Here is a 21,200-nt window from a genome sequence, read left to right as displayed (position 1 = left end):
CATCAAAATGAGGCCGTGTCCAGCGTGGACTGGATGAGCTGCTCTCGTATTGCCACCTAGTAGAGTAATGATTGGCACCCAGAAGGTTAGGTGTGCCATCCAAGAGAAGAGCCTCTCCGGCCCAAAAAGCTCTGCTTCTCGCTGTTTTGATTGAGAAAAAAGCAAGTCGTTTTCTGGACTGTTCGTTTCGTTCGCAGGGCATCCTCAAAAGATCTCGAGAAAAGTACGCATTCAGCATGGCAGACGCAAGCGTGGGGGAGGAGCAAGCACTCCATAATTTATGCGTCTCTGTTTTCACGGCAGAGTACCAACGCGACTATGAGAATGCTACTTCGCTTCACCAGTCATCCGTCGCGCAGCTTTCACAGGCCCTCCAGAAAGCCGGCCTGCTCGACCATAACAAGAAGCGCGTGCTGCGACGGAAAATCAAAATCCACCAAGGTCGACTCCAAAACCTTAGACAGCAGCAAGCTCGCCCTTTCCTTTTGGTCGTCCCCCAGCGCAGGAAGGATATAGTCGAGGAGCAACTTCGTCGCGGTGTTGTGACGATTGGTTTGGTAAAGCCTCAGCTTCAGTCCAAACGAGCCTACAGACTAATTTGATACACTGTAGGAGGATATGGTTCTCGGAAAGCACAAGCGCGAACGCGCCCAGAACCCAAAGGCGACGATTGAGCCGTTTTTCCAATATCTCCTACAACCGCAGGTGTCGTTTTATACGCCAACAGTGGACTTCTCTGTCCCGACCCTGAAGTTCGACATCACTGGAGATGCTGAGAATACACCCTTCGTACCCTCCCACTGGTGCTCCACCAAGGTCAAGGTGTTCGGAAGTGACGAGAATCTCTATATCTGCGAGAGCCTCAAGTACAAGAGGCGACAAATGCCAGTCGTTTCGATCTCCCGAGCCTCCGATTATCCCAGTCCCTTCGTCACAACTCGCGTTGGCCCGGCCTACTGGAATCTGAGCGGCCGTAATATGCAGCACACAACGAGCTACGGCAGTGTAATTCCGGAGAACTCAGACCGGGATAAAGAATGGGCCCCGCGGCGCTTCACATTCGGTGGGCGTCGGTTCGTCTGGAAACCTTACCCTGAGGTAGGCCGTAGCGCCGAATATCTCTGTGAGGTTCGCTCCGAGCGGCCAAAGCCTGGTAGTAAAACGGGCAAGATTGAAGATGAGGTGTTTGATGCTAAATTGGCGTGGACGTCCGACCACAGGTTCTTCAAAGCAACTCAGCTTGAGATCGTGGGCGGACTGGATCCGTTCTTCCGGGAGTTTATATTTGCCAGCCAGTGTACAAGGCTTCTCATGACGAAATACGGGCACTAATTAGGCATAATGTGTAGAGTTTAATGATATCCGAACATACTGGGAGGACTGGGCTTGTAGAATGCTCTCAACGGCTGTCCTGAACGTTCGCGGATTGAGTCAGAAGCTGGAGTGGCTCATGCAAGTTGTATTCCAGTAAATTCCACGAGATGACAGCAGCTTCGGTCATGAGCCGCAATTTGGTGGCGATCTGTGCAGATCAATATCGAAACACGGGCATTCCATCCTATCAAAATGATCAGCAAAACTCACCCAGACAGCCAAGGGTCTGACCGTTGGATAAGGGTTGCTAGAAAAGGGCCGTTCTTATTTCAGCTCGTGCACCCTGAATGGTTTTCTTCCCACACCCGAGTTTGCAGAATCAGAGGGAGACAGACACCGTCGTACTGGGCGTGCGACAGTCGAATATATGCTTGTCTGCCTCCTGAATGGCTTCTTTGAAGACGGGATACGCCTCGATCAGCTCTCTGCCCATTGCGTACCACTTTGCTCCCTGCCCCGTGAATACCATTCCGATCCTTTGAGTCTGTGAGGCTCTAGCAACAAGAAACTCGTTCTCTTCAACAGCCTGTATCAGACTGTCTCTGTCCACCGCAGGGTATGCTGCTGTCTACTGGAATCGAGATCGCCGTTGTCCAAGGGTAAACGCTAGATTCTTCATTAGCTACTCATCTTTCTCGACGTTGGCCTGTCTCAGATACTGTGCCAAATGCGCCATCATCTTACGAGTACCCGTCTCGTCCTTCGCACTAAGAACGAAAGCTCGAGGCACATTGGCTCCCGAATGGTGTCCATTGGTATAGGGCTCGGGCCTATCTTGTGGTGCAGGCTCCATAATAACGTGGGCATTCGTTCCCCCGTACCCAAAGTTGTTAACCGATGCCCGCCTACAGACGCTCGATGGCCATGGTTTGAGGGAGCCTGGGACCTAATCACCAGTCAGCAATTCCAGGGATTCCTTCAATTTAAGCTGGTCTTACTTTATTACCTCTACATTTAATGATTCGATATCAATTTCGGGGTTCGGGTTCTGATAGTTCGCATTCGGGGGGATACTTCTTTTCTCAAAGGCCATGGCGACCTTAATGACACTTGCGAGGCCATTGGCTGTCTCCGCATGGCCGATGTTTGATGTCACAGAGCCAATGAATAACGGTTCATTTACCGGTCTGTCACAGTTCAGGGCTCGGCTGAGTGCAGATATCTCTATGAGATCCCCGACTCGTGTACCTGTACCGTGGACTTCCACATAAGTCGTCTCGGTAGGGTCTAGGCCGGCGTTTCGATAACAGGAGAGAACCAATTCCTCCTGAGCCTGTTCGCTAGGTGAGGTAAGGGTTGGAGTGCGGCCATCCTGGTTCAGTGCGGTTTCCCTGATTACTGACCGAATCGGATCCCCATCGCGCAATGCATCCGCTAGGGGCTTGAGAATAACTGTTGCAATACCTTCTCCACGACCGTAGCCTAAAGCTCGATCGTCAAAGGGATAGGACTTACCGGCAGACGAAAGGAATCTAACTCTCCTATTAGCGGGTGCTCATATATATCGCCACGTAGATGCTTGCTCGTACCCTACACTCGCCAGCGTCTCGAGCATGTCAGGGTTGAGCATTATATTAGAACCGGCAACAATCGAGGTAGTCGACTCGCCCGCGCGGAGACTCTGGCAAGCCAGGTGCAAGGCCGTCAATGCCGTGGAACACCCCGTATCCACCGTCATGCTGGGCCCTCTCAGGTCATGAAAGTGGGATATCCTGTTAGATATCATGGCTGCGCCATTGCCGGTCAAGAAAAAACGAGGCAGAATGTCCGGGTCACGCATCAGGCTATCGTGGTAATCTCGAAAGGATGCGCCAGCAAAGACACACGTCTGCGTCCCTGCGATTTTTTCGATCGAGATGCCGGCTGCCGAATGTTATCTCCATGCTCTCTTCAATCCGATCAAGAAGCTCAACGTACCGCTCTCGAGGGCCTCAAATACCCCCTCTAGTTGCAGGCGAACTTGGGGGTCCATTGACTAGGCCAAGTTAGCTCATCGCTCTTCTCTAATTGCAATAGCCTGTGGGTTTACGTACGTTGGCCACCTCGGCTGGAAAATTGAAAAACGGCGCATCAAACAATGAAACATCCTCCTCAAGAAAGTGTGCTCCTTGTGCGTTGCTCTAGAGGTTTTCAGCATCCCTGTTGATGACCAAGAGAACGAAACTTACGGTGCCTGATCTCTGACCATCGGGGTGATAGAACGCTGCCTGGTTAAACCGACTTTGGGGTACTTTCGACCAGGCACTGCGCCCTTCAGCGCAGAGCTCCCAGAGCCTCTCCGGGCTAGTAGCACCTCCTGCAAAACGACAGCTCATGCCGACGACGGCGATGGGCATCGTTATAGGTTCTTTCTGGACCATGGTTGCTTGATTCAGTCCTTGCGCAGCTGATACAATATGCCTCAGGATTCTTCAGGATGGTAGGTCGGATCCCAAGAGAAAACGACCTAGGGATATAAGATGTCGTATAACGGCCCTGCGAGGACTCCCGTTGTAGACCGGCTGCGGACTTATGGCCATTAGTGAGACAACTCTTTTTCTCTTTTTCCTTTTTGGATAGTAATAACACGTTAAACGCTATTGCGTCTGTGACCGATAGCTATACAGGAAACAGGGCTGGAAGCTCCACATTTGACTTACATGTCTTTTGCCCGGCGAGGCCACAATTGTGCCTTTCCCTCCGCACCAACGCGTCTTGGACAACCAACTTACGATATTGATATCTGCTAATATGTGTGGAAGCCTGATTGCTAGTCTATGATCGTGGCTCTTGCACGGATTTCCCGATATCTAAAGTGTCTAGTGTCTCTCCTCCATCGCCATGACTCCACTCCACACCCTGACTCCCAAATCAGTAATCCCATAGAACTAAAGCTCGGGATCATAATCTTCGTAAGCTTCGTAGTCATAATCAATCTAGAAACTACATAAGCTACATAAGCCTCATAAGCTGCATAATTATTAGAGTAAGCAAGCATAACCTGATCACTGCTAGGCTGTCGTTTCTTCCCCCCCTTCTCCGAGGTCGGCGCAGGATCATTCCAGGCGGACTCCGATAGGTCCTGTGTTTCAACGGTCTCGACTTTAGTCTCAGCTCCATTGGTGGGCAAGGGTCATGGCACGGCCCAGAGCTGTCACGGTCCTCTGAGCTGGCCGGTCTCGCCCTTAGCAATTCGGCACGGGCATCGCCGGGCGGGATCTCCACCGTACAGAGTATGCTCCGAGACTCTTTCAGGCGTCCCTGGCTGGCAAGGTGGGGCCGGCAACACGGGTCATATACAGTAAATGAATCAAGGAGGATGAAGGAAAAGAGGATAAAAGAGACCAGCGGGAAGTCGCCCTTCACTGTTCCCAGCAGTAAAGTAATCGCATACGGTTGGCTACTACGTTACAGTCTGCGGTATTGATCGTGTTAGAAGAAGATTCCCGACCGGCGTCTCGGGTAGTTAATTAAAAATGTAGCGGTTTCATGGAACTCCCTGGCGGCTTTTCGTTACACTCGCACCATCGTCAAGGCCACATTCGCCAGTGCACACAGGACTGTAGCAATCAAGAACGGCGCCCCCACCCAGCCGTTGCCCTGGCGGATGCCCCATCGGAAACTAGCAACAAGCATCGGCACAGATGAAAGAGACGCAATCGATTGAACCAGCGGGATGGCCGAGCAGGCCAGCCCGAGAATCTCTGGCTCCACAACCGCCATCAGGAGGTTGCGCGCCGCCAATTCAGCGCCTGCCCCTAGCGCGGTGGTCACAATACCCCCTATAAGCCCGACACTGTGTCCTGTCAAGAATACCACGAAGTAGCCCATCATTAAAAAGGCCAAACTAACTTGTACCAGGGCTTTTTGGAGCCACTTTTGGTCCGAGGAAAGCTTGGTAGCTAAGACGCGAGAAAGCCAGGGGAAAACGACTAGCAGTATGCCGGTGCTGATGCCCAATTTGACGACAAGGAGGTTGGTCCCCTAAAGGATTAGCTCCTCATTTGGACAAACTACTGTAAGAATGGTATTTCACCTCTGCGTAGGTCCATCCAAACCGCGTTGATGCATACTGTAGGATGAGTGAGGTGCTTTGAGTGCCCATGCCCTCCGCAAGCAGGCAAACAATGATCCCCCGCGCGCTTCTGTTGGCCATAATTGCATATACGGTATTCATTGCCTGGCGCATCGTATCAAGTAAAGTAGAATTCGCCGAATCAGCGCGACCTTGGTCCTCAGATCCAATGGCAGATTCTGATGGTGAACAGGGGCGGATTATCTTCGCTGCTGTTGTCCTTGGGTGAGTTTCAGGAAGGAAGCATGTGAAAACGCACCCAATCATCAACATAATCACGCTCATAGCAAATGGTATCCATGGGTTGATGGATATGACCAACCCAGTTATGGCCATCCCGAGCAGCTGGGCGGCGAAGATGATGCCGAATATTCTCGAGAGAATGGCCGGTCTAGCTCCAGTTAAGCTACTTGCCATGAAAAGAGGGTTAGCTTGCGGCATACTGACCTCTCCTCCTCCGAATACAAGTCCGCGACGACGACCGACAGCACTGTCGTGGCGGTTGCGCCGCCTCCTCCGATCAATTGAAAGAACGAAGGGAGCCAAACCGCACGCAGAGGCACTGCTGGCTGCAGCCAACCTGTGTGTGTAGTGTCATTATCAAGCCACCAAAGGGCCCAACAACATGAACATGCAGTGCAAACTTACATATCGCCAGGTGGCTGGTCTGGGCAAGAAGCATCCCGCCCATTGACAAGACCAGGACAGGCCAACGACCTTTTTTATCGGCCATGAAGCCGTATGACGTACCTAGCACAATGCCTGTGGAATATGAGTCGACCAATCCAACCCATAAACGAGCGGTGCTTCACAGCTTACTTGGGATCATGTCTAAAGTGTTTTTCCATCCATTGACCGCCGCGAGCTCACTTTGAATTGGGCCAGCTTTGCAAGTCTCAGGCGACGCGACAGGAGAGATCCCACTCAGATAGCGTTGGCAGATAATTTCTTCATATACCGCGACCTGAGATGCAGACAGCATTGACGCGCCCAGGTCAATGATGAAGACTATGATGGCGATCAGGACAATCACTGCTGATCGACGGTGGGTTAGCCTCGTCGGCCCAGTGGAATCAGGGTTCCGTCCAGCATCCTGGAGCAGAGGCGTTGTTTCGGACATCTGCAGCAGAATGTTTTTTATGAAGAGAATTTCTCGCGTTCCCTGGAGTTGACGACAAATGCCAGAGGAAGCAGATCGAGCCTTTTGTAACAGCTTGGCTGTCTTATGTAATGCCGACACAATAACTAGTTAACTAACTAACTAACCAACCAACTAACTAGTTACGGACAGAACGCCGTAAAACCACGCACAGTCGTGCTACAGCCAGAATCTGCACAGTGTAAATGTAAATCAATATTTGTAAATGTAGACAAAGTGTGTCGGCTAATCCAAGTACAGCGAACTGCGATTCGACCATAAAATTACCAACTGGCATTGTATATTGCTTTGCTCCTCAAGTTCGAAATACTAATCGTGTCCTCGGTGGTCAATATATATATTTGTCATGAAATGTTCAATCAGATGGAAGCACATTGATTTTAATATATGTAGCGATTAAATATTTAAAGGCCATGCACATCAAAAATTTCTAACGATACCTGTAATTAGCAAACTACAGTGTAATTCGATGGCGATATCTTTCTCCTCCTATACAAAAAAGTGAATCGGGCAGCTTGATCCTCAATGCTCCGATCGAGGCTGTCGAATATTTATTTAGGGTTGGAAGTATCAGGCTAGCTTGAATACGCAGGGGGCTAACTTGGGAGAAATAGAGTGGATTCATCATAATACGGAAGAGACTGGCTGACAAATGGGTACATAAAGTACCAATTGATGTCAACTTTTCCCCGCCGGCCCTTTACAGCTCCAGAGCATCATGAGCCCGGCTGGCACAAGATATTTACTCTTATTCACCTCCAACAAGAATGGATGTGTTGATCTTGTCGGCTTTTTCCATTCCGCCGGTGAGGATGCTGTCCCCTGCTTGCTCAGAATGCGAAACCCGGAAATGGTCAAACTTCTGGTCATGCCACCCGGGCTGTGATCATCCGTCCCTTGGAGTCACGGTATATGGTATCATCGGCTGGACGCAGGAAAAATGCAATTGAATACCGGTGAGCCACCTGACGGTTGACAAAGGGCAGCACGCGGTGGACAGCGGACAGCAGTCGGTTTTGTGTCAGGAACCGGAGCGAGTCACCTACGTTGATAATGGCGTGGCCGTGCTTGGGCGCCACGTACACCCATTTGTTCTCTAGCGGTGACAGCATCTGGAGGCCCCATTGCTGGCAGAGGAGAAAGGCCAGGGTCCCAATGTCAGTATGTTTGTTGTGCCCCACGCCCTTAGCCGCTTCCTCGTCGGTCTGGCTGGGGTAGCGGAACATGGACAAGGTGCTTGTGGTTGGCTGAGACGGGTCGTGGAACGACTCCAGCGTCGCTGGAAGCTTTTCTCCCAGGACCTTAGTAAAGCAACGCAGAATAAGCAACGTCAGCCTGTGAGCACCGGAAATGAACGGCTCTAACAACTCATAGTACTTCTTCAATGCGGGCGCCAGGTTATCTGAGCGGGTTCGGCATTCCTGGAAAGAGATCTGCCCATCATGGATCAGCAATGTGCCTGGAGAACGGTGGCTGGAATACCTTCAGACTCTCATAGTGGTCGGTGCGATCTTCTGTGGCCCCGGCAGAGGTACCACAAGGTTCATACCTGCGGAATCATCAGCGATGGGCGAGCTGTCGGACTGCGCAGTCATACCCATGGATATCGCTGTTCCGGTCATCCTTCATCTTCACTTCCTGTAGCTGATCGAAGTACTCTTCCATAAACGCCAGCACCGCATTCCAAGTGTCCACTAGACGCGGGGTTTCTGCGGTGGTCAAATCCAAATAGAAGAACCCATGTGTCTTGCCCGCATCTAACACTCTCTCTATCTCAGCGTCATCTCCCCTCGCAAGCTTGCTGGGGTCAATGATAGGCAGCTCGGCCACAGCGTGGTTCAGAGTCATGGCAGCATCCATGGTCCACGAAAGCAAAAGGAGTTCGAGTTGGGATTAGATTTAGGAACAAGCTCGGAAGATTTGGAGGCACGCTGCCCTAGATGATACCTTACTACGACTGTCATATATCATGCGCGGCTGCAGGTGGACTGATGTTTCAGAATCCGGATAAACATCACATCACTGGGATGCCCTGCACCTTGGGACGAGTCAGCTTGCTGTTCCTGATCTTATAAGGATAGCCACAGCCCACCTCGCTGCCAGTGTCACTTGCCATGGCTGTTCAGCCTCGCAGACCCAGCTGCTGATGCTTATACTTATAAGATGCTTATCCGATGCGTATGCTTATGCTTATGCTGAGATGGATCCAAGGAGACGCGGTGCGACGACAGAGTGTTGTTCTCTTCAGGCAGCGACATTCAGTTGCGTTTTGTTGGTGCGAATACCGGAAATGTACCGTAATTACCGAGTTACCATACGTCGCCCAAACGGCCCAATCCAACTCCCCCACTCACGTCTCCAGCTCACTCCAGCTCACTATCTTTCCTTTTATCTTCGTTGCCTTCATTTGTCTTGCTCCCTTTGGTTCTCCTTCTCCCTCGACGAGTCAGTGCGTCGGCCCTTGTGCTGAGTGTGGGTTGCAACTCCCTGTCAACTAAGGCACTGCCAGTTGTTCCCAGCCACACTTGCCTGACGGCGAGCAGCATCCCAAGACCTTTAGAGAAATGGATGGCTGCCAGCCAGAGGTCGACAACGTGTTCGGACCGGTGGTATCATACTGCCGCGATGGGTTCGACTTTACTCTGCTCTTCGAGCAGGCCATTCTCTCGATGGCGCCCTCGGCGCTCGTGCTCGCAGCATCCGCGTATCGCCTTCGGGTGCTCTATCGCCAACCCAGCAAGACAATCCCCGCGGCGTCAGTGCCCTGGATAACAGCGAAGCAGGTAAGCTCGACTGCTACCTCTGGGAGACTAGACTGGAGGGCGTTGCTGACTAGCAGGTCTCGAATTAGGCGGCTATAGTAGGCTTTGCGATCACACAGTTGATACTCACTATCCTGTGGGCGGTACCAGGGTCCAATTCCACGCAACTGTCCATTGCAGCATCTGCGCTCTCCTTCGCCAGTAGCATAGTGCTCGCCGGGCTCTCGTATGTGGAACATTATCGGTCGGTTCACCCGTCGGCCATCCTTACCACCTACCTACTTTTCTCCATTCTCTTCGATGTCTGTCAAACGCGGACGCTCTGGCTTCGACGGACAGACATAGCGATTGCTATTGTATTCAGTATCAGCACAGCGATGAAAGCGGGTATGCTTGGCGTAGAGATGGTTGGAAAGCGCTCCATACTGCAGTCTCCCTATCGAGACTGGTCGCCGGAAACTTTGGGGGGAACTATTAATCGGAGTGTCTTTTGGTGGTTGAATGAGCTCTTGCGCCAGGGCTCCGCCACTGTACTGCACCTGTCTGATCTGTACCCGCTGGATCCAGGCCTAGAGTCAGCTTGCCTGCAGTCGAGGCTGAAAGCCGCCTGGGAGGACTCCGCACAGCAAAAGTCCTATGCGTTGTTACTCGCAACTTTCATCAGCTTCTGGAAGCCGATGGTGGCAGTTGCTATCCCTCGAATTGCCCTTATCGCCTTCAAATTCTGCCAACCGCTTCTCATCGACCGCGCCGTTTCGCTGCTGAGTGAGCCTGACGGGCCTAGAGAAACCGACATCGGTCGCGCTCTGATCGGCGCGACGGCCTTGGTCTATGCCGGGGTGGCCGTATGTACGGCGCAGTATAAACATAAAACATATCGCTACATTACGATGATGCGCGGTGGGCTCATCAGCTTGATATACGATACGACGCTTCAGCTTGATATGCAAGCCGCGAATGAAGCAGCCGCCGTTACTCTGATGAGTACGGATATTGATCGAATCGTAGCCGGGTTTGAGTGGGCTGATGCTCTCTGGGCTGGCCCTATCGAGATCGCCGTTGCCATTTACATGCTCTACACTCAGATAGGACTGTCTTGTCTCGGGCCAGTGATTATGGCTATCTGTAAGTGCTGGATCTTGAACACCGAAAAGGGGGAAGGTTAAGCTAACCCAGTGTACTACAGTATTCGTGGTGAGCATGTTCGCTTTTGGAAAGCTCTCCGTCAAGTACCAAAGGGACTGGATTGAAGCTGTGCAGCGCCGCGTCACTGCCACCTCCTCAGTGCTCGATAACATGAAGGGAATCAAAATGTCCGGCTTGTCGGACGTGTTCAATGCGGAGCTGCAGCAGCTACGAGTTCTGGAACTCGCAGTTTCCTCCAAGTTCCGGCAAATCATCGCATTCTTCGCGGTGCTTTCAAACTTTTCGGGCGCCACTATCCCCATCTTGACCTTGATCATTTATGTCTTGGTCACTCGAGCGACAACGGGGGTGGAGCTTAATCCGTCCGTGGCATTCACTTCAATCTCGCTCGTCGCTCTGCTGGCAGCCCCAATCCAACAATTTGCTAATGCCCTCATCCACTTTGCCGCCGCGACTGGTTGCTTTCAGCGAATCCAGGAATACCTTTTGAAGACCGCCCAACGAGAGGAATACGTCTCCATCCCACCTTCTAAGACTGAGACCTTGAATGGAGTAGAGCTCCAGACTATGAATCCGTTCGCGCGGCAGTACTTACAAACGGAGAATCTTTTGTGTCTCCAGGGTACTGCGTTTGCCTTCACCCCTCTTGGACCCCCGGTGCTCCACGACATTTCACTAGATTTAGCGGTTGGTGTACGAACAGTGGTGGTCGGGCCTACCGGAAGCGGGAAGTCTGCCTTGCTCCTGGCTTTATTGGATGAGCTGTATACTACTAAGGGATTCGTCTACTCGCGCTCGTCGCTTAAAATAGGGTATTGTGCACAAGAGCCGTGGCTCCCAAACCTCGACATCCGTTCGATCATCCTGGGAGACTCCGACTATGACAAGGATTGGTATTTGGCCGTCCTCGGGGCTTGTGCGTTGTTCCAAGACCTCCAAAATTTACCCAAAGGGGACGAATCGATCATTGGGAGTAAGGGTACTAGCCTAAGTGGAGGACAGAAACAGAGAATCAGTCTAGCCAGAGCACTCTACGCGCGGACAGAGTTACTTCTGCTGGACGATGTGCTGAGCGGGCTTGACGCGACCACAGAGCAAACCGTACTTAACAACGTGTTTGGGCGACATGGTATTTGCCGCAAGACCGGCACGGCTGTCATTTTCGCCACACATTCAGGTATCACATCCTTGCTTATTTGTTAGAGAAGCTGACCGTATATGAAACAAGATACTGACTTTCCTTTAGTCCAGCACGTCAAGCAGGCAGACCATGTGATCATTATGGAACCTGGGGGAACTATCCTGAAGCAGGGCACGCCATCGTCTGTCAACTTGGTCAGCGCGGACGACGAAGAGAGCGGCTATGAAATGATAGATGATGATGATGATGATGCTGCTGCTGCTGCTAATCACCGAGGCGATCCTCACCCGCTGGGGCCGGAAACCGGAGAGCAAATGGAAGAGGAACCAGAAGGGGCGGAGCCTCTGCGTAAGACCGGTGATATACGCCTGTATTCGTACTATTTCCGAATGCTCGGCTGGGAGGTCACAACAGTCATCGCGGTCAGCTGTGCTCTCTTCGCTTTCAGCGCCAAGTTCCCAACGGTCTGGCTCAATTGGTGGTCCGATGCTGAGACCCAACACCCAGGGCAGCAAACAAGCATGTACATGACTGTCTATGGTATGTTCTGCGTAATCTCTCTCGTCGTCCTCATAGTGGGCATATATGTGCTAGCCATGGCGGGAATACCTCGGTCATCCAACAAACTCCACGCTATTCTGCTCCAAAAGGTGATGGCCGCTCCATACTGGTTTTTCGTCTCGACGGATTCAGGCCAGACCCTCAATCGATTTAGTCAGGATATGTCGCTCATCGACATGCAACTCCCTATCGCACTCGTTGACTTCAGTTTTGGAGTATTCTTATGCATAATGGAAGCTATTCTCATTGCTCTAGTGTCTAAATGGGCCGCATTGATGTACCCACCCTTGATAGGCATCCTGTTTATTTTGCAAAAGTTTTACCTACGGACCTCTAGGCAGATGAGGTTTCTCGACCTTGAATTGAAATCCCCACTCTACTCGCATTTCTTGGAAACCCTTCAAGGACTTACGACGATCCGAGCCTTCGGCTGGCAAGCATCTGCCGAGATGAAAAACCATCGCCTTCTCGATAACTCCCAACGTCCATTTTACTTGATGTTCAGTATCCAGAGATGGTTGGGGTTTGTGTTAGACGCTATTGTAACCGTGGTGGCGACGGTCATTATGGCGTTAGCCACGCAGGTACACGGTTCGTCGGCTGGGGGTCTCGGTGTCTCCTTGACCAACATCTTATCGTTCAGCAGCACACTGTCGTTGCTGATACGGGTTTGGACGGAACTCGAAACGTCTTTGGGTGCTGTCTCTCGTATGAGGACCTTTGAAACAGATACACCATCAGAGCATCTTGTCCAAGAACACAGGCAACCACCCGCTAATTGGCCTTCGAACGGCGAACTCATCATCTCAAACCTCAGTAGCCATTATCGGTAAGTCGATTGGGACTGATTTATCTCGCACTCCCGACACCTAACTCTGTATCCCCTTCTTCTTCTAGACCGGGCTCGAAGGAAGTTTTGCGGGACATCTCAGTCAAGATACAACCAGGCGAGAAATTGGGTATTTGCGGCCGTACTGGAAGGTCTGATTCCATTGCAGATATGCTTTTACAGAGCTAACTGCCATTCTAGCGGGAAGACATCGTTTATCCTCGCCATACTTCGCCTAACGGAGATCACTAAGGGCGAGATCTTTCTGGACGGTCTTCCCCTCTCGAGCATTCCGCGGCTCCTAGTGCGGCAAAGCATTACGGCTATCCCGCAGGAGCCGCTCATTCTCCGCGGCACGGTCCGCTTCAATGCGGACCCGTTTTCACGACACACCGAAGGACGGATTGTCGGGGCCTTGAGGGAAGTGGGGATCTGGGATGTCATTCTTGCACGAGGCGGCCTCGATGCCGAAATGGACAGTGTTGCTTTATCGCGCGGTGAGCAGCAGCTGTTCTGTCTAACTCGTGCACTCCTGGCCAGGCCGCGTATTCTCATCCTTGACGAAGTCACCTCCAGCATTGACAGTGCCCGTGAAGAACACGTAATGCAGGTGCTGCGCCGCAATTTTGCGGAAACCACAGTGCTTATGATCGTGCACCACTTGCAAATAGTGCGGCAGTTCGATAGGATCTTAGTGCTGAGTCAAGGAGAGGTGCTCGAATGGGGTAAGCCGGAGCAGTTAATGGCGCAGGACTCGGCTTTCCGGTCATTGTTGGAAAGTCAGCAAGGCACGACGGTGAATGGGCACTCGTGCACGTCCGATATTCATGGCACTCTTGAAGGACCAAAGAGGGGGATGACCTGATGCGATCGGATGGGGGGATCAGAACCAACAACTCAGCACATCTCCGAAACTCGGTACAGAAAGGCGGGCAATTACTGAGTCAGTGTGGAGAATAGTAAGCCGTGGCTGCCTGGCTGGCAAGATCCTGGGACTGACAGAGACGAATCAATTAATGCCTGCTAGCACCCGCTATACCACGAATCGACATCGAGCGGTGCTAGAGCGGCCTGGATGCGGGGCCTCGATGGCTACTCGTACGTTGACGCTGGTGGTGTTGCTAGTCTGATTTTATTCCATCCTGCCACTAACTTGCTTGAAACGCTCCTAAAAGGCTGAGTAATGGAAACCGTATCGTGACAACATTATTAGCCACGTCAAAGCGCCAAGGAATAAGTTACTGGCCGTATCAGTGAGATCTAATCTGATCCGAAAGCTTAAGATCTGGACGGCAATGGTTCCCGTTGTCAGACTTTGTCCAGCACAAAGCTACATCTTGAACAGCGCTAATATGTCCGTTCTGCGGTTTCCAAGCGGTAGCCAAAAAGTCCCCATCCTCCTTCCATCCTCCTTTGCAGCTGGTAGTGTTCGGTTGCAACAGATTTATGGCTTGCCTCCCTATTCTATCGGGTAACTGATCAGCAAAGCTGATTGCGCTAATTGAGCGCAAGCGACTGGAGCCGTGGGGAGTCGAGGCCATATCTTGCATAATTATTGGATCTGCTGGTCCACCTAAGCTCTGTCATGCCATCCATCTATATTTGGCCGCAATTTAATCTGATTCTTCCTCGCGTAATGTTTCAGTGTAACTCTTTTTTCTTCCCAAATGGCCAACAGAGGCCAGCAACCTGGACTGACCTGGACTGCCCAAGATGCCCCCCAGGAAATCTCTTTAATGCATTTTAAACGGCAGCCATTGCGCCTTTCCCGCTGATCCTTGGTGTCGTCAGGGGGTCGGGTGTTGCACCTTGCTCAACACTCAGAGAGCAACCAACCGCCCCCAAGGATCACGCACGAATCCTTCCGGTCGAGCAGCCTCTGGCAAGGCTCAGCTATTGGTACTTGTTGGAGCCTTGGCTCCAGATGGTTCTGGCTGGAGGCCATGGTGTGGACTTTTTGAAACGCGCAGGATCACTAGTGACCAGAACGGAACTGTAGCCTTTGGAATTCCGGTACGGGCTAGTAATAGAAATGTGCTGCCTCATGGTACCTACTATAAGTGTTCAACGGCTGTAACAGTAAGTATTACAAGATAAACTGTGCGGTTTCTTTGATTGAAGGGAGATGAGGTACATTTGACTGGGGAGCACCCCTGCAACAGCTCGGTAGAACGAAGGTCTAGGTCGCAAGCGACACCTTACAACCCATGCTCTACGACCACACGCGGAGGATCCGTGAGAGATAGTGAGTGAGCTCCTCTCACGAACAGTTTCCATCATCAGAATCTCCCACTCCGCGCAATTATTCCCCGGGGATAATATGCAATTGTCGTACTACATCCAAAATATATCTAGCCTTGATATGGTTGGTAGGCCCAGGAATCCAGTACGTGCTGAAACCCTAGAAAAGTAAATTGCCGGGGATGTGCTGTTTGGCTTCGTCCGAATCTAAGTGGTGTTGCGATCATGCATCTAGCTGTGCCGCATTGCGTCGGCCCCGCCCCTCAAGAAAGCAACAAACACGCCCCCTCTTCTTGCGCCCCATACAGTGCTTCCGGACGCTAGATTTATGGCATTGAAGCGTGTCAGATCGTTCCATAGTTGAGGGCGTGTCTCGGAAATCCTGGTTGGATCACCTTGCGAGGCACGGTTCTCGGCGCTTGTGTTCTCAATATGTACGTTCCTTTCAGAGTCAATCGGTTAGTGAGCCGGACTGTATTTAAAGCCCAGAGTTCAGGAGCGAGAAAGCTCCTCCCCTTGCAAACGAATCTTCTACTCTAATTTTCCGTCCCCTTTCGTTCCAGGATCACCCTAGAACAGGGATGAACGCAATTTCAGACTACGAGGAAAGGCGGAGGATCCAGAATCTTGTCGCGCAACGCAAATGGCGTAAGTTCCTTGCAGTGTGTATGAGTGCCACAACTGATCTTTCTCACAGGACAAAAGCTTCGGGCTAGGCAAAGATCCGTCTCGCAGTCTATTCAAATCCATCATAAGCCAGACGAAGGTTTCAAGGACCATCATATGTGGCAGCCTTCGTCTGCGCACACTGCTCAGGCTATTCACGGCCCAGGTAACGACTCCCAGGGCATAATATCCTTGGAGAATCCGTTGTCGACCGACGGGTTGGGAGCACAAGATCCGATTGCTTCGTCTGCGGGTCAAACCATCGGAAGTACTCTGGTGAAATCTTACCCACCGGAAGTGGATATGTCTAGGTCACCGGTTGGTCCGCATTTCCAACGCTCATAGTGCAAGACTGACAGATAGATCTAGTTCCGTAGTGATGACTACGCGGGAATTATGGTTGATGCGCGAGATACTTTATCCAAAGGACATATAGATAATGGCCTGCTGTCTGGGTTGAACCCAAACATGGGTCACGATTATTCTTGGCAATTTCCTGATTGCGAAGCCGGGCAGACTGCCCCTTTCGACCGCGGTGAGTAGTCATCACTTTTAACAGAAAAGTAGTATTACCCTTTCTCCTAACACTTTTGAAGGTGCAGCGCAGAACTGTATTGAGACGCATATTGACGGGACAGACCTTCAAACCACGGCAGACATAGTCAGAAACCAGATAATTAGATCTATAGAAAGAGCTGAGATTCTCTACGAGTACGGTGCCGTGATGCAGCTTTTTCCGCCGAACAAAAGTTTCCAAAAACATCTCGCAGATGCCAAAACAGGAGTTGTATTGGCTCCTACGGGATACCAAACCCATTTTTGAGAGGGATTTGTATCTTCAATGGCTAAGGATGCCTTGAATCAATGTACGCAAACAACGGTATTGAGCAACGGGCCCATAGCTTCGAGGAACTTTATGAAATGGAAGTGTGTAGTCCGGTGAAAAGGCCCCTTTTAGGACTTAGGCGAGCACATACAGACTTCTTGGCTTTCAATATTTACTAATTAGGCTTAGTCGGGTTATCTATCATGCAACATGTTTATACAGCGACTTTTCAATATAAAACAGCAGTAAGTTAGAAGCTGTCTCCTTCAATGAGCGCTGGTCTGACCCAAGATATAAGATATTAAGGAGCGCACTAGACAATCAGCCAAGAGCTTTCTAATGGAAAAGTCGACGTCTGTTGGAACCAACTCTAAGCAATAAGTCGATTATGGCAAGAAAACTAAGCGTGAGGTGCTAAACTAACTACGTGGCCGGAATATATATCCGGTGGGCGCTAGCGTGGCACGTGGCCAGGGCGAGGGCTAGTCTCGTGACCTGGTCCGGCCTGGGCCGTGACAACGTCCTAGTCCCGCTACCACAGCGGATCTGTAGCTTTGACAATCTTCCACTACCTGTTATTACGAGGGTCCGTGGTAGATCTAGAAAGATTTCCCTGTCTATATCTTCTAGTAGTTTGTCTGTTCAATGAGATCAGAGGATATTAAGAAGTAGCTCCGACTATTACTATATTTTCCATTCTCGGCTATTACGCTGTACTGGAAGCTAGACGCTACACCTCGACACGCAAGACAAATATAATTTTTCTATTAGCTTTCAAATATCATGCATGGATTAAATTAAACTCGTACGTCGCAGCTCAGAGAGTGCGGAGTTGGTCCCGTGAGAAAGAGAACAATAAGTACAGAACCAATTCAACTTCACTTTTATCGGGTTCCACAATAAATAAATCGGAGCGCCTATACAAGCCCAGAAATTCCATGCCTGTCGTGTGATACTCGCCTTAGCAGTTTCAGTGCGACAATCCCTACAAACATTATTTCCTTGGCATTAGGAGACGTTGAAGCTGGGGCTCCACTGTAAACAAATCAGACGTACTGATCATTCCTCTACTGGGAACACCTGCAATAGCGACTTTTATGTTGGATCAGGAGGATGAGGTTCATAAACAACTAAATAGAAAAGAATTAATCTTAAACTAGTATCTTTTTTTAATCTACATACTGCTAAAATCGGTCGTCCAGCTAGGGCTCTGCTGTTACCTAACAGATCGCACCATAACTTGCCACTCGTTGTAGATTTCTAGCAATCCATCAGCTTCCTCCTGGTTCAAGATTACCAGGTTGCTTTGACTACTGTCAGAATTACTCTAGTGATCCCTGAGGGGAGGTTCAAACTATTGTGTTCATCTGATGTCTTCAGATAGTTGTGTGTGTCTTCGTCCTTATGTAGACATCTCTCGCATAGATATAGGCTCCTGCGGATTCCATTAGTATATCTGTTCCATATGATGTCCTAATACGGATTAACTCATTCTGACAACTACATACGAGACAAATCCTCCGTTTAAGCAGCCAGAACCAGTCCTGTCTAATTGGTCTGTGAAGAGTTGGACCTGGCTGTAGCCCTCGCGGCTACCTGCCGAGCAGCCTTGGAAGTAGGTATACAGCTTGTCGCTGGAGGCATAGAACGACTCGCGAGTCCTGAGGCATCACCATTTCTTCGCTGGAGTTGACCGTGTAGCTGCCTCCGCCAGTGGACGGCTATCTGTTTTGGAATTTGCTTGGTGATAGCATCACGAATTGCAGCAGGGGACGGCCGCCCTTGCCCGGGTGCGAGTATGCGCGACCGACGTTGCTGTGCCCGGTAGGGCCTCTGAGAGCGACTGAGATTAGGCACCTGCTAGCCCTTGTTCTCGTAGAGATATTGGCCCGGATTTGAAACATGGGAATAGATGAAAGGGAACCTAAGCAGTGCTTTTCTTGTACGTGATGCAGTCGGCTTTGTAGCGATTTGGCTGCATATACAAACAGTCCGGGCTTGTGCAGATCGTTAGCCAGTCCGCCTATTATGCCTACAATGTCTATTAGGAGGGATTAGATGGATCTGTATAGTATAAGACTTAAATTGCGCAAGGAAGCGTCTTAGAGAGTCATGCGAAACATAGCATTCTCTTGGCGATCACATACAGTAGTGGACAGAAAGACTCGTTAAAAATCCTCAAATCATAAGTCCCACGATCATAAACCCGAGCACCGAGTTTTAGTGATATGCAAAATCCCGCACAATCAAGGGCGAGGCTCGATAGCTCCCCTCCGCCTCACACGCACATGCAAGGGCCCCTTTTTGTCCCCAACCCCATATTCCAACATAACAAACTTCTCGTCCGGGTCCACCAGCTCGAACTCGTAATTCTTTAGCACTGACACGAGAATTTTCCAGATTGACATGAGCGCGATGTTCCGCCCGATGCACTGCCGGTTTCCCTGCCCGAAATGCAGCAGGTACGTATGATACATCGCGTTATACCGCTCACTCCCTGCCACAAACCGCAAGGGGTCGTACTCGTTGTGCGACGGGCCCCAGATGTCTGGGTTGTGGTGCAGGCATGTGCTCACTATGGCGCAGTTTGTCTGAGACCCAACGGACCCAGTACAGCGGTTAGTTACTCCGTATTTAGCGGGAGAAAGGGCCAAAAAAAGAAGTAGCGGGGAGGAAGGGGAAAGGGAAAAGGACAGGCAAGAGTGAAGACCATTATTGTGCTTACTTACCCCTTGAGGAATGTGCCATTGGCCGATTCTGGCCCCTTCTGGGCTTGTTACGACGCGGGGTAGTAGGAGCGCTGCTGTGGGCGCGATGCGAAAGGCTTCTCTTATGCAGGCCATGCCGTAGGGGAGGGACGCCTCGAGGCCCTTGAAGGGGTAGACGTGATACTCTTGGCCCGGGAGGACGGCGTCAATCTCCTGGATGAATTTGTTGAGGATCTGCTTGTTGTGGAGGAGATGGAAGAGGAGAACAACCAAAGCGCTCGAAGTCGTATGCGCACCGGCGACACTAGAGGCCAAAAAAACATGCGTAAGCCGGTTTGTTCCTTTCCTTTAATTCTCCTGTTTTTCTGTTTCCCTCCCGTCAAAGCTACGAATGATATGGCGAAACATACAGGAACAAAAAAGACTCTGAGTTGATCTCCTCGGCTGTCAGCTTCTCCCCTGTATCAGGATTCGTCGCACCGATCAAGGCCGCAAGCAGAGTTCCCGGCTCAGCCTTGTCATTATGCCGCTGCATTCCCCGGGCAATGCACTCTGCCGCGATCCCTGTCAGCTCAATGCGACTCTTGATCATCTTCTGCACCCAGGGCAACCACGCCGTCCAGTTGCGGACCCAGGGAAGTAGATTAGCAACGCAGCCGTAGATGTTGCCGAGGAAGAAATGGTTGTTGAGCGGGGGCATCTTGTCTGGATCGTCCATGACCTGCGTCTCGAAGTTGTGGTCGAATGCCAGTTGGCCCGTGACATCGTAGCCGTAGAACGCGAGCGCCTGCTTGAGATCCAGCACCGTGCCGTTCCTCGCGTGTTTCTCCAGGCTGCCCATGAGATTCTGGATGTGGCGATCGAACATGGGTTCCATGTTCTTGAGCGCTGCTGGAGAGAAGCCCTGCCCGATTTGCTTTAGGCGCATGGTATGGAACTAATTCAACTCAGCAATCTTGACCAGGTACACCTTCCCTCACCACCCCTTATTATGTTCCCTGGGTACAGCAGGAAACCTACATTTTCATCCCTCGTCGAAAAGATCTCTGGCACAGTCGAGACAAACGAGTCATAAAAGACCCCCTTGGGCATCTTCCTACCGGCCTTGTAAATTGGCGCAATCGTCTCGCCTCCATTGAACATCAGATCATTAGGCCCGATCCTAACCACAGGCCCGTACCTGGCGTGCACGTCGCACATACGCGAGGGCAGTGCCATCGTCCAGCACTCGTAGACCTTCCAAAAATTCGTCAGGCTCGCCCAGAATGGCCCTGGGTAGCCCGCCAGCGGATGCAGATATCGGTAGTATACCACGTAGGAAACGAGGTAGGTGGCCAGGAGGGAGAGGGCAAGATGGATGGGGGAGATGTGCTGGGAGGAGGTAGCAGCCGCGTCCAGCGCGGTTCGCGCAAGGTCGTGCAACGGCATGATATCTCGGCGGTTATTTTGCTGGTCACAATTATGATGAGCTTGACCCGACGGGTATATATTGCGTTGAAGGGGGCTTTTGGCTTGCTTAGATTGGTTTTATAGGGTTCGGGTCGGCGGCCTGTGCCCCCTGCTTCCATAGCCGGGATCGGTTACTCCCCAGTTACGGTTGCCGAAGACGCAATCCATTTGTTGCCGTTGGGATGAAGCCGATCAAGGATAATGATTACCGCTGTACTAAGAGGTGGTGGTAACATTTCCCAAGGGGAGAGATAACACAAGCGTAAGTCTCAAGGGTATTAGTG

At 51.1% G+C, this 21,200-nt stretch overlaps 8 protein-coding genes across 8 annotated transcripts; 3 read left to right on the top strand and 5 right to left on the bottom strand.

Moving 5' to 3' along the window:
• Window positions 1-236: 236 nt before the first annotated feature.
• On the top strand, window positions 237-1,332 carry APUU_61123A (uncharacterized protein; the record flags this gene model as incomplete). Its single annotated transcript, XM_041694429.1, has 2 exons — window positions 237-557; window positions 613-1,332. The coding sequence occupies 2 exons, from the start codon at window positions 237-239 to the stop codon at window positions 1,330-1,332; spliced, it is 1,041 nt and encodes a 346-aa protein (XP_041560261.1).
• Window positions 1,333-1,996: 664 nt separating this feature from the next.
• On the bottom strand, window positions 1,997-3,734 carry APUU_61122S (uncharacterized protein; the record flags this gene model as incomplete). Its single annotated transcript, XM_041694428.1, has 6 exons — window positions 1,997-2,260; window positions 2,321-2,846; window positions 2,904-3,237; window positions 3,292-3,349; window positions 3,408-3,494; window positions 3,543-3,734. The coding sequence occupies 6 exons, from the start codon at window positions 3,732-3,734 to the stop codon at window positions 1,997-1,999; spliced, it is 1,461 nt and encodes a 486-aa protein (XP_041560260.1).
• Window positions 3,735-4,866: 1,132 nt separating this feature from the next.
• APUU_61121S (uncharacterized protein) lies at window positions 4,867-6,548 on the bottom strand (the record flags this gene model as incomplete). Its single annotated transcript, XM_041694427.1, has 5 exons — window positions 4,867-5,337; window positions 5,390-5,819; window positions 5,876-6,008; window positions 6,077-6,190; window positions 6,248-6,548. 5 exons carry the CDS (start codon window positions 6,546-6,548, stop codon window positions 4,867-4,869), a joined length of 1,449 nt encoding a protein of 482 aa, XP_041560259.1.
• A 905-nt stretch (window positions 6,549-7,453) lies between these two features.
• On the bottom strand, window positions 7,454-8,447 carry APUU_61120S (uncharacterized protein; the record flags this gene model as incomplete). Its single annotated transcript, XM_041694426.1, has 3 exons — window positions 7,454-8,020; window positions 8,070-8,136; window positions 8,185-8,447. 3 exons carry the CDS (start codon window positions 8,445-8,447, stop codon window positions 7,454-7,456), a joined length of 897 nt encoding a protein of 298 aa, XP_041560258.1.
• Window positions 8,448-9,151: 704 nt separating this feature from the next.
• Window positions 9,152-13,891, top strand: APUU_61119A (uncharacterized protein; the record flags this gene model as incomplete). The annotated part of the gene is made up of 6 exons (XM_041694425.1): window positions 9,152-9,370; window positions 9,439-10,474; window positions 10,536-11,672; window positions 11,742-13,026; window positions 13,095-13,178; window positions 13,228-13,891. The coding sequence occupies 6 exons, from the start codon at window positions 9,152-9,154 to the stop codon at window positions 13,889-13,891; spliced, it is 4,425 nt and encodes a 1,474-aa protein (XP_041560257.1).
• A 385-nt stretch (window positions 13,892-14,276) lies between these two features.
• Window positions 14,277-14,576, bottom strand: APUU_61118S (uncharacterized protein; the record flags this gene model as incomplete). Its single annotated transcript, XM_041694424.1, has 1 exon — window positions 14,277-14,576. The coding sequence occupies one exon, from the start codon at window positions 14,574-14,576 to the stop codon at window positions 14,277-14,279; it is 300 nt and encodes a 99-aa protein (XP_041560256.1).
• A 1,272-nt stretch (window positions 14,577-15,848) lies between these two features.
• APUU_61117A (uncharacterized protein) lies at window positions 15,849-16,756 on the top strand (the record flags this gene model as incomplete). The annotated part of the gene is made up of 4 exons (XM_041694422.1): window positions 15,849-15,915; window positions 15,965-16,251; window positions 16,303-16,468; window positions 16,530-16,756. 4 exons carry the CDS (start codon window positions 15,849-15,851, stop codon window positions 16,754-16,756), a joined length of 747 nt encoding a protein of 248 aa, XP_041560255.1.
• A 2,249-nt stretch (window positions 16,757-19,005) lies between these two features.
• Window positions 19,006-20,895, bottom strand: APUU_61116S (uncharacterized protein; the record flags this gene model as incomplete). Its single annotated transcript, XM_041694421.1, has 4 exons — window positions 19,006-19,350; window positions 19,489-19,771; window positions 19,878-20,404; window positions 20,488-20,895. 4 exons carry the CDS (start codon window positions 20,893-20,895, stop codon window positions 19,006-19,008), a joined length of 1,563 nt encoding a protein of 520 aa, XP_041560254.1.
• Between the last annotated feature and the right edge of the window lie 305 nt (window positions 20,896-21,200).

Source organism: Aspergillus puulaauensis, chromosome 6 (genome assembly GCF_016861865.1).
Source record: "Aspergillus puulaauensis MK2 DNA, chromosome 6, nearly complete sequence".
In the NCBI taxonomy this organism is placed as follows: Eukaryota; Fungi; Ascomycota; class Eurotiomycetes; order Eurotiales; family Aspergillaceae; genus Aspergillus; species Aspergillus puulaauensis.
Note: the sequence above shows the minus strand (reverse complement) of the source record. Positions and strands in the feature narration are given on the sequence as shown.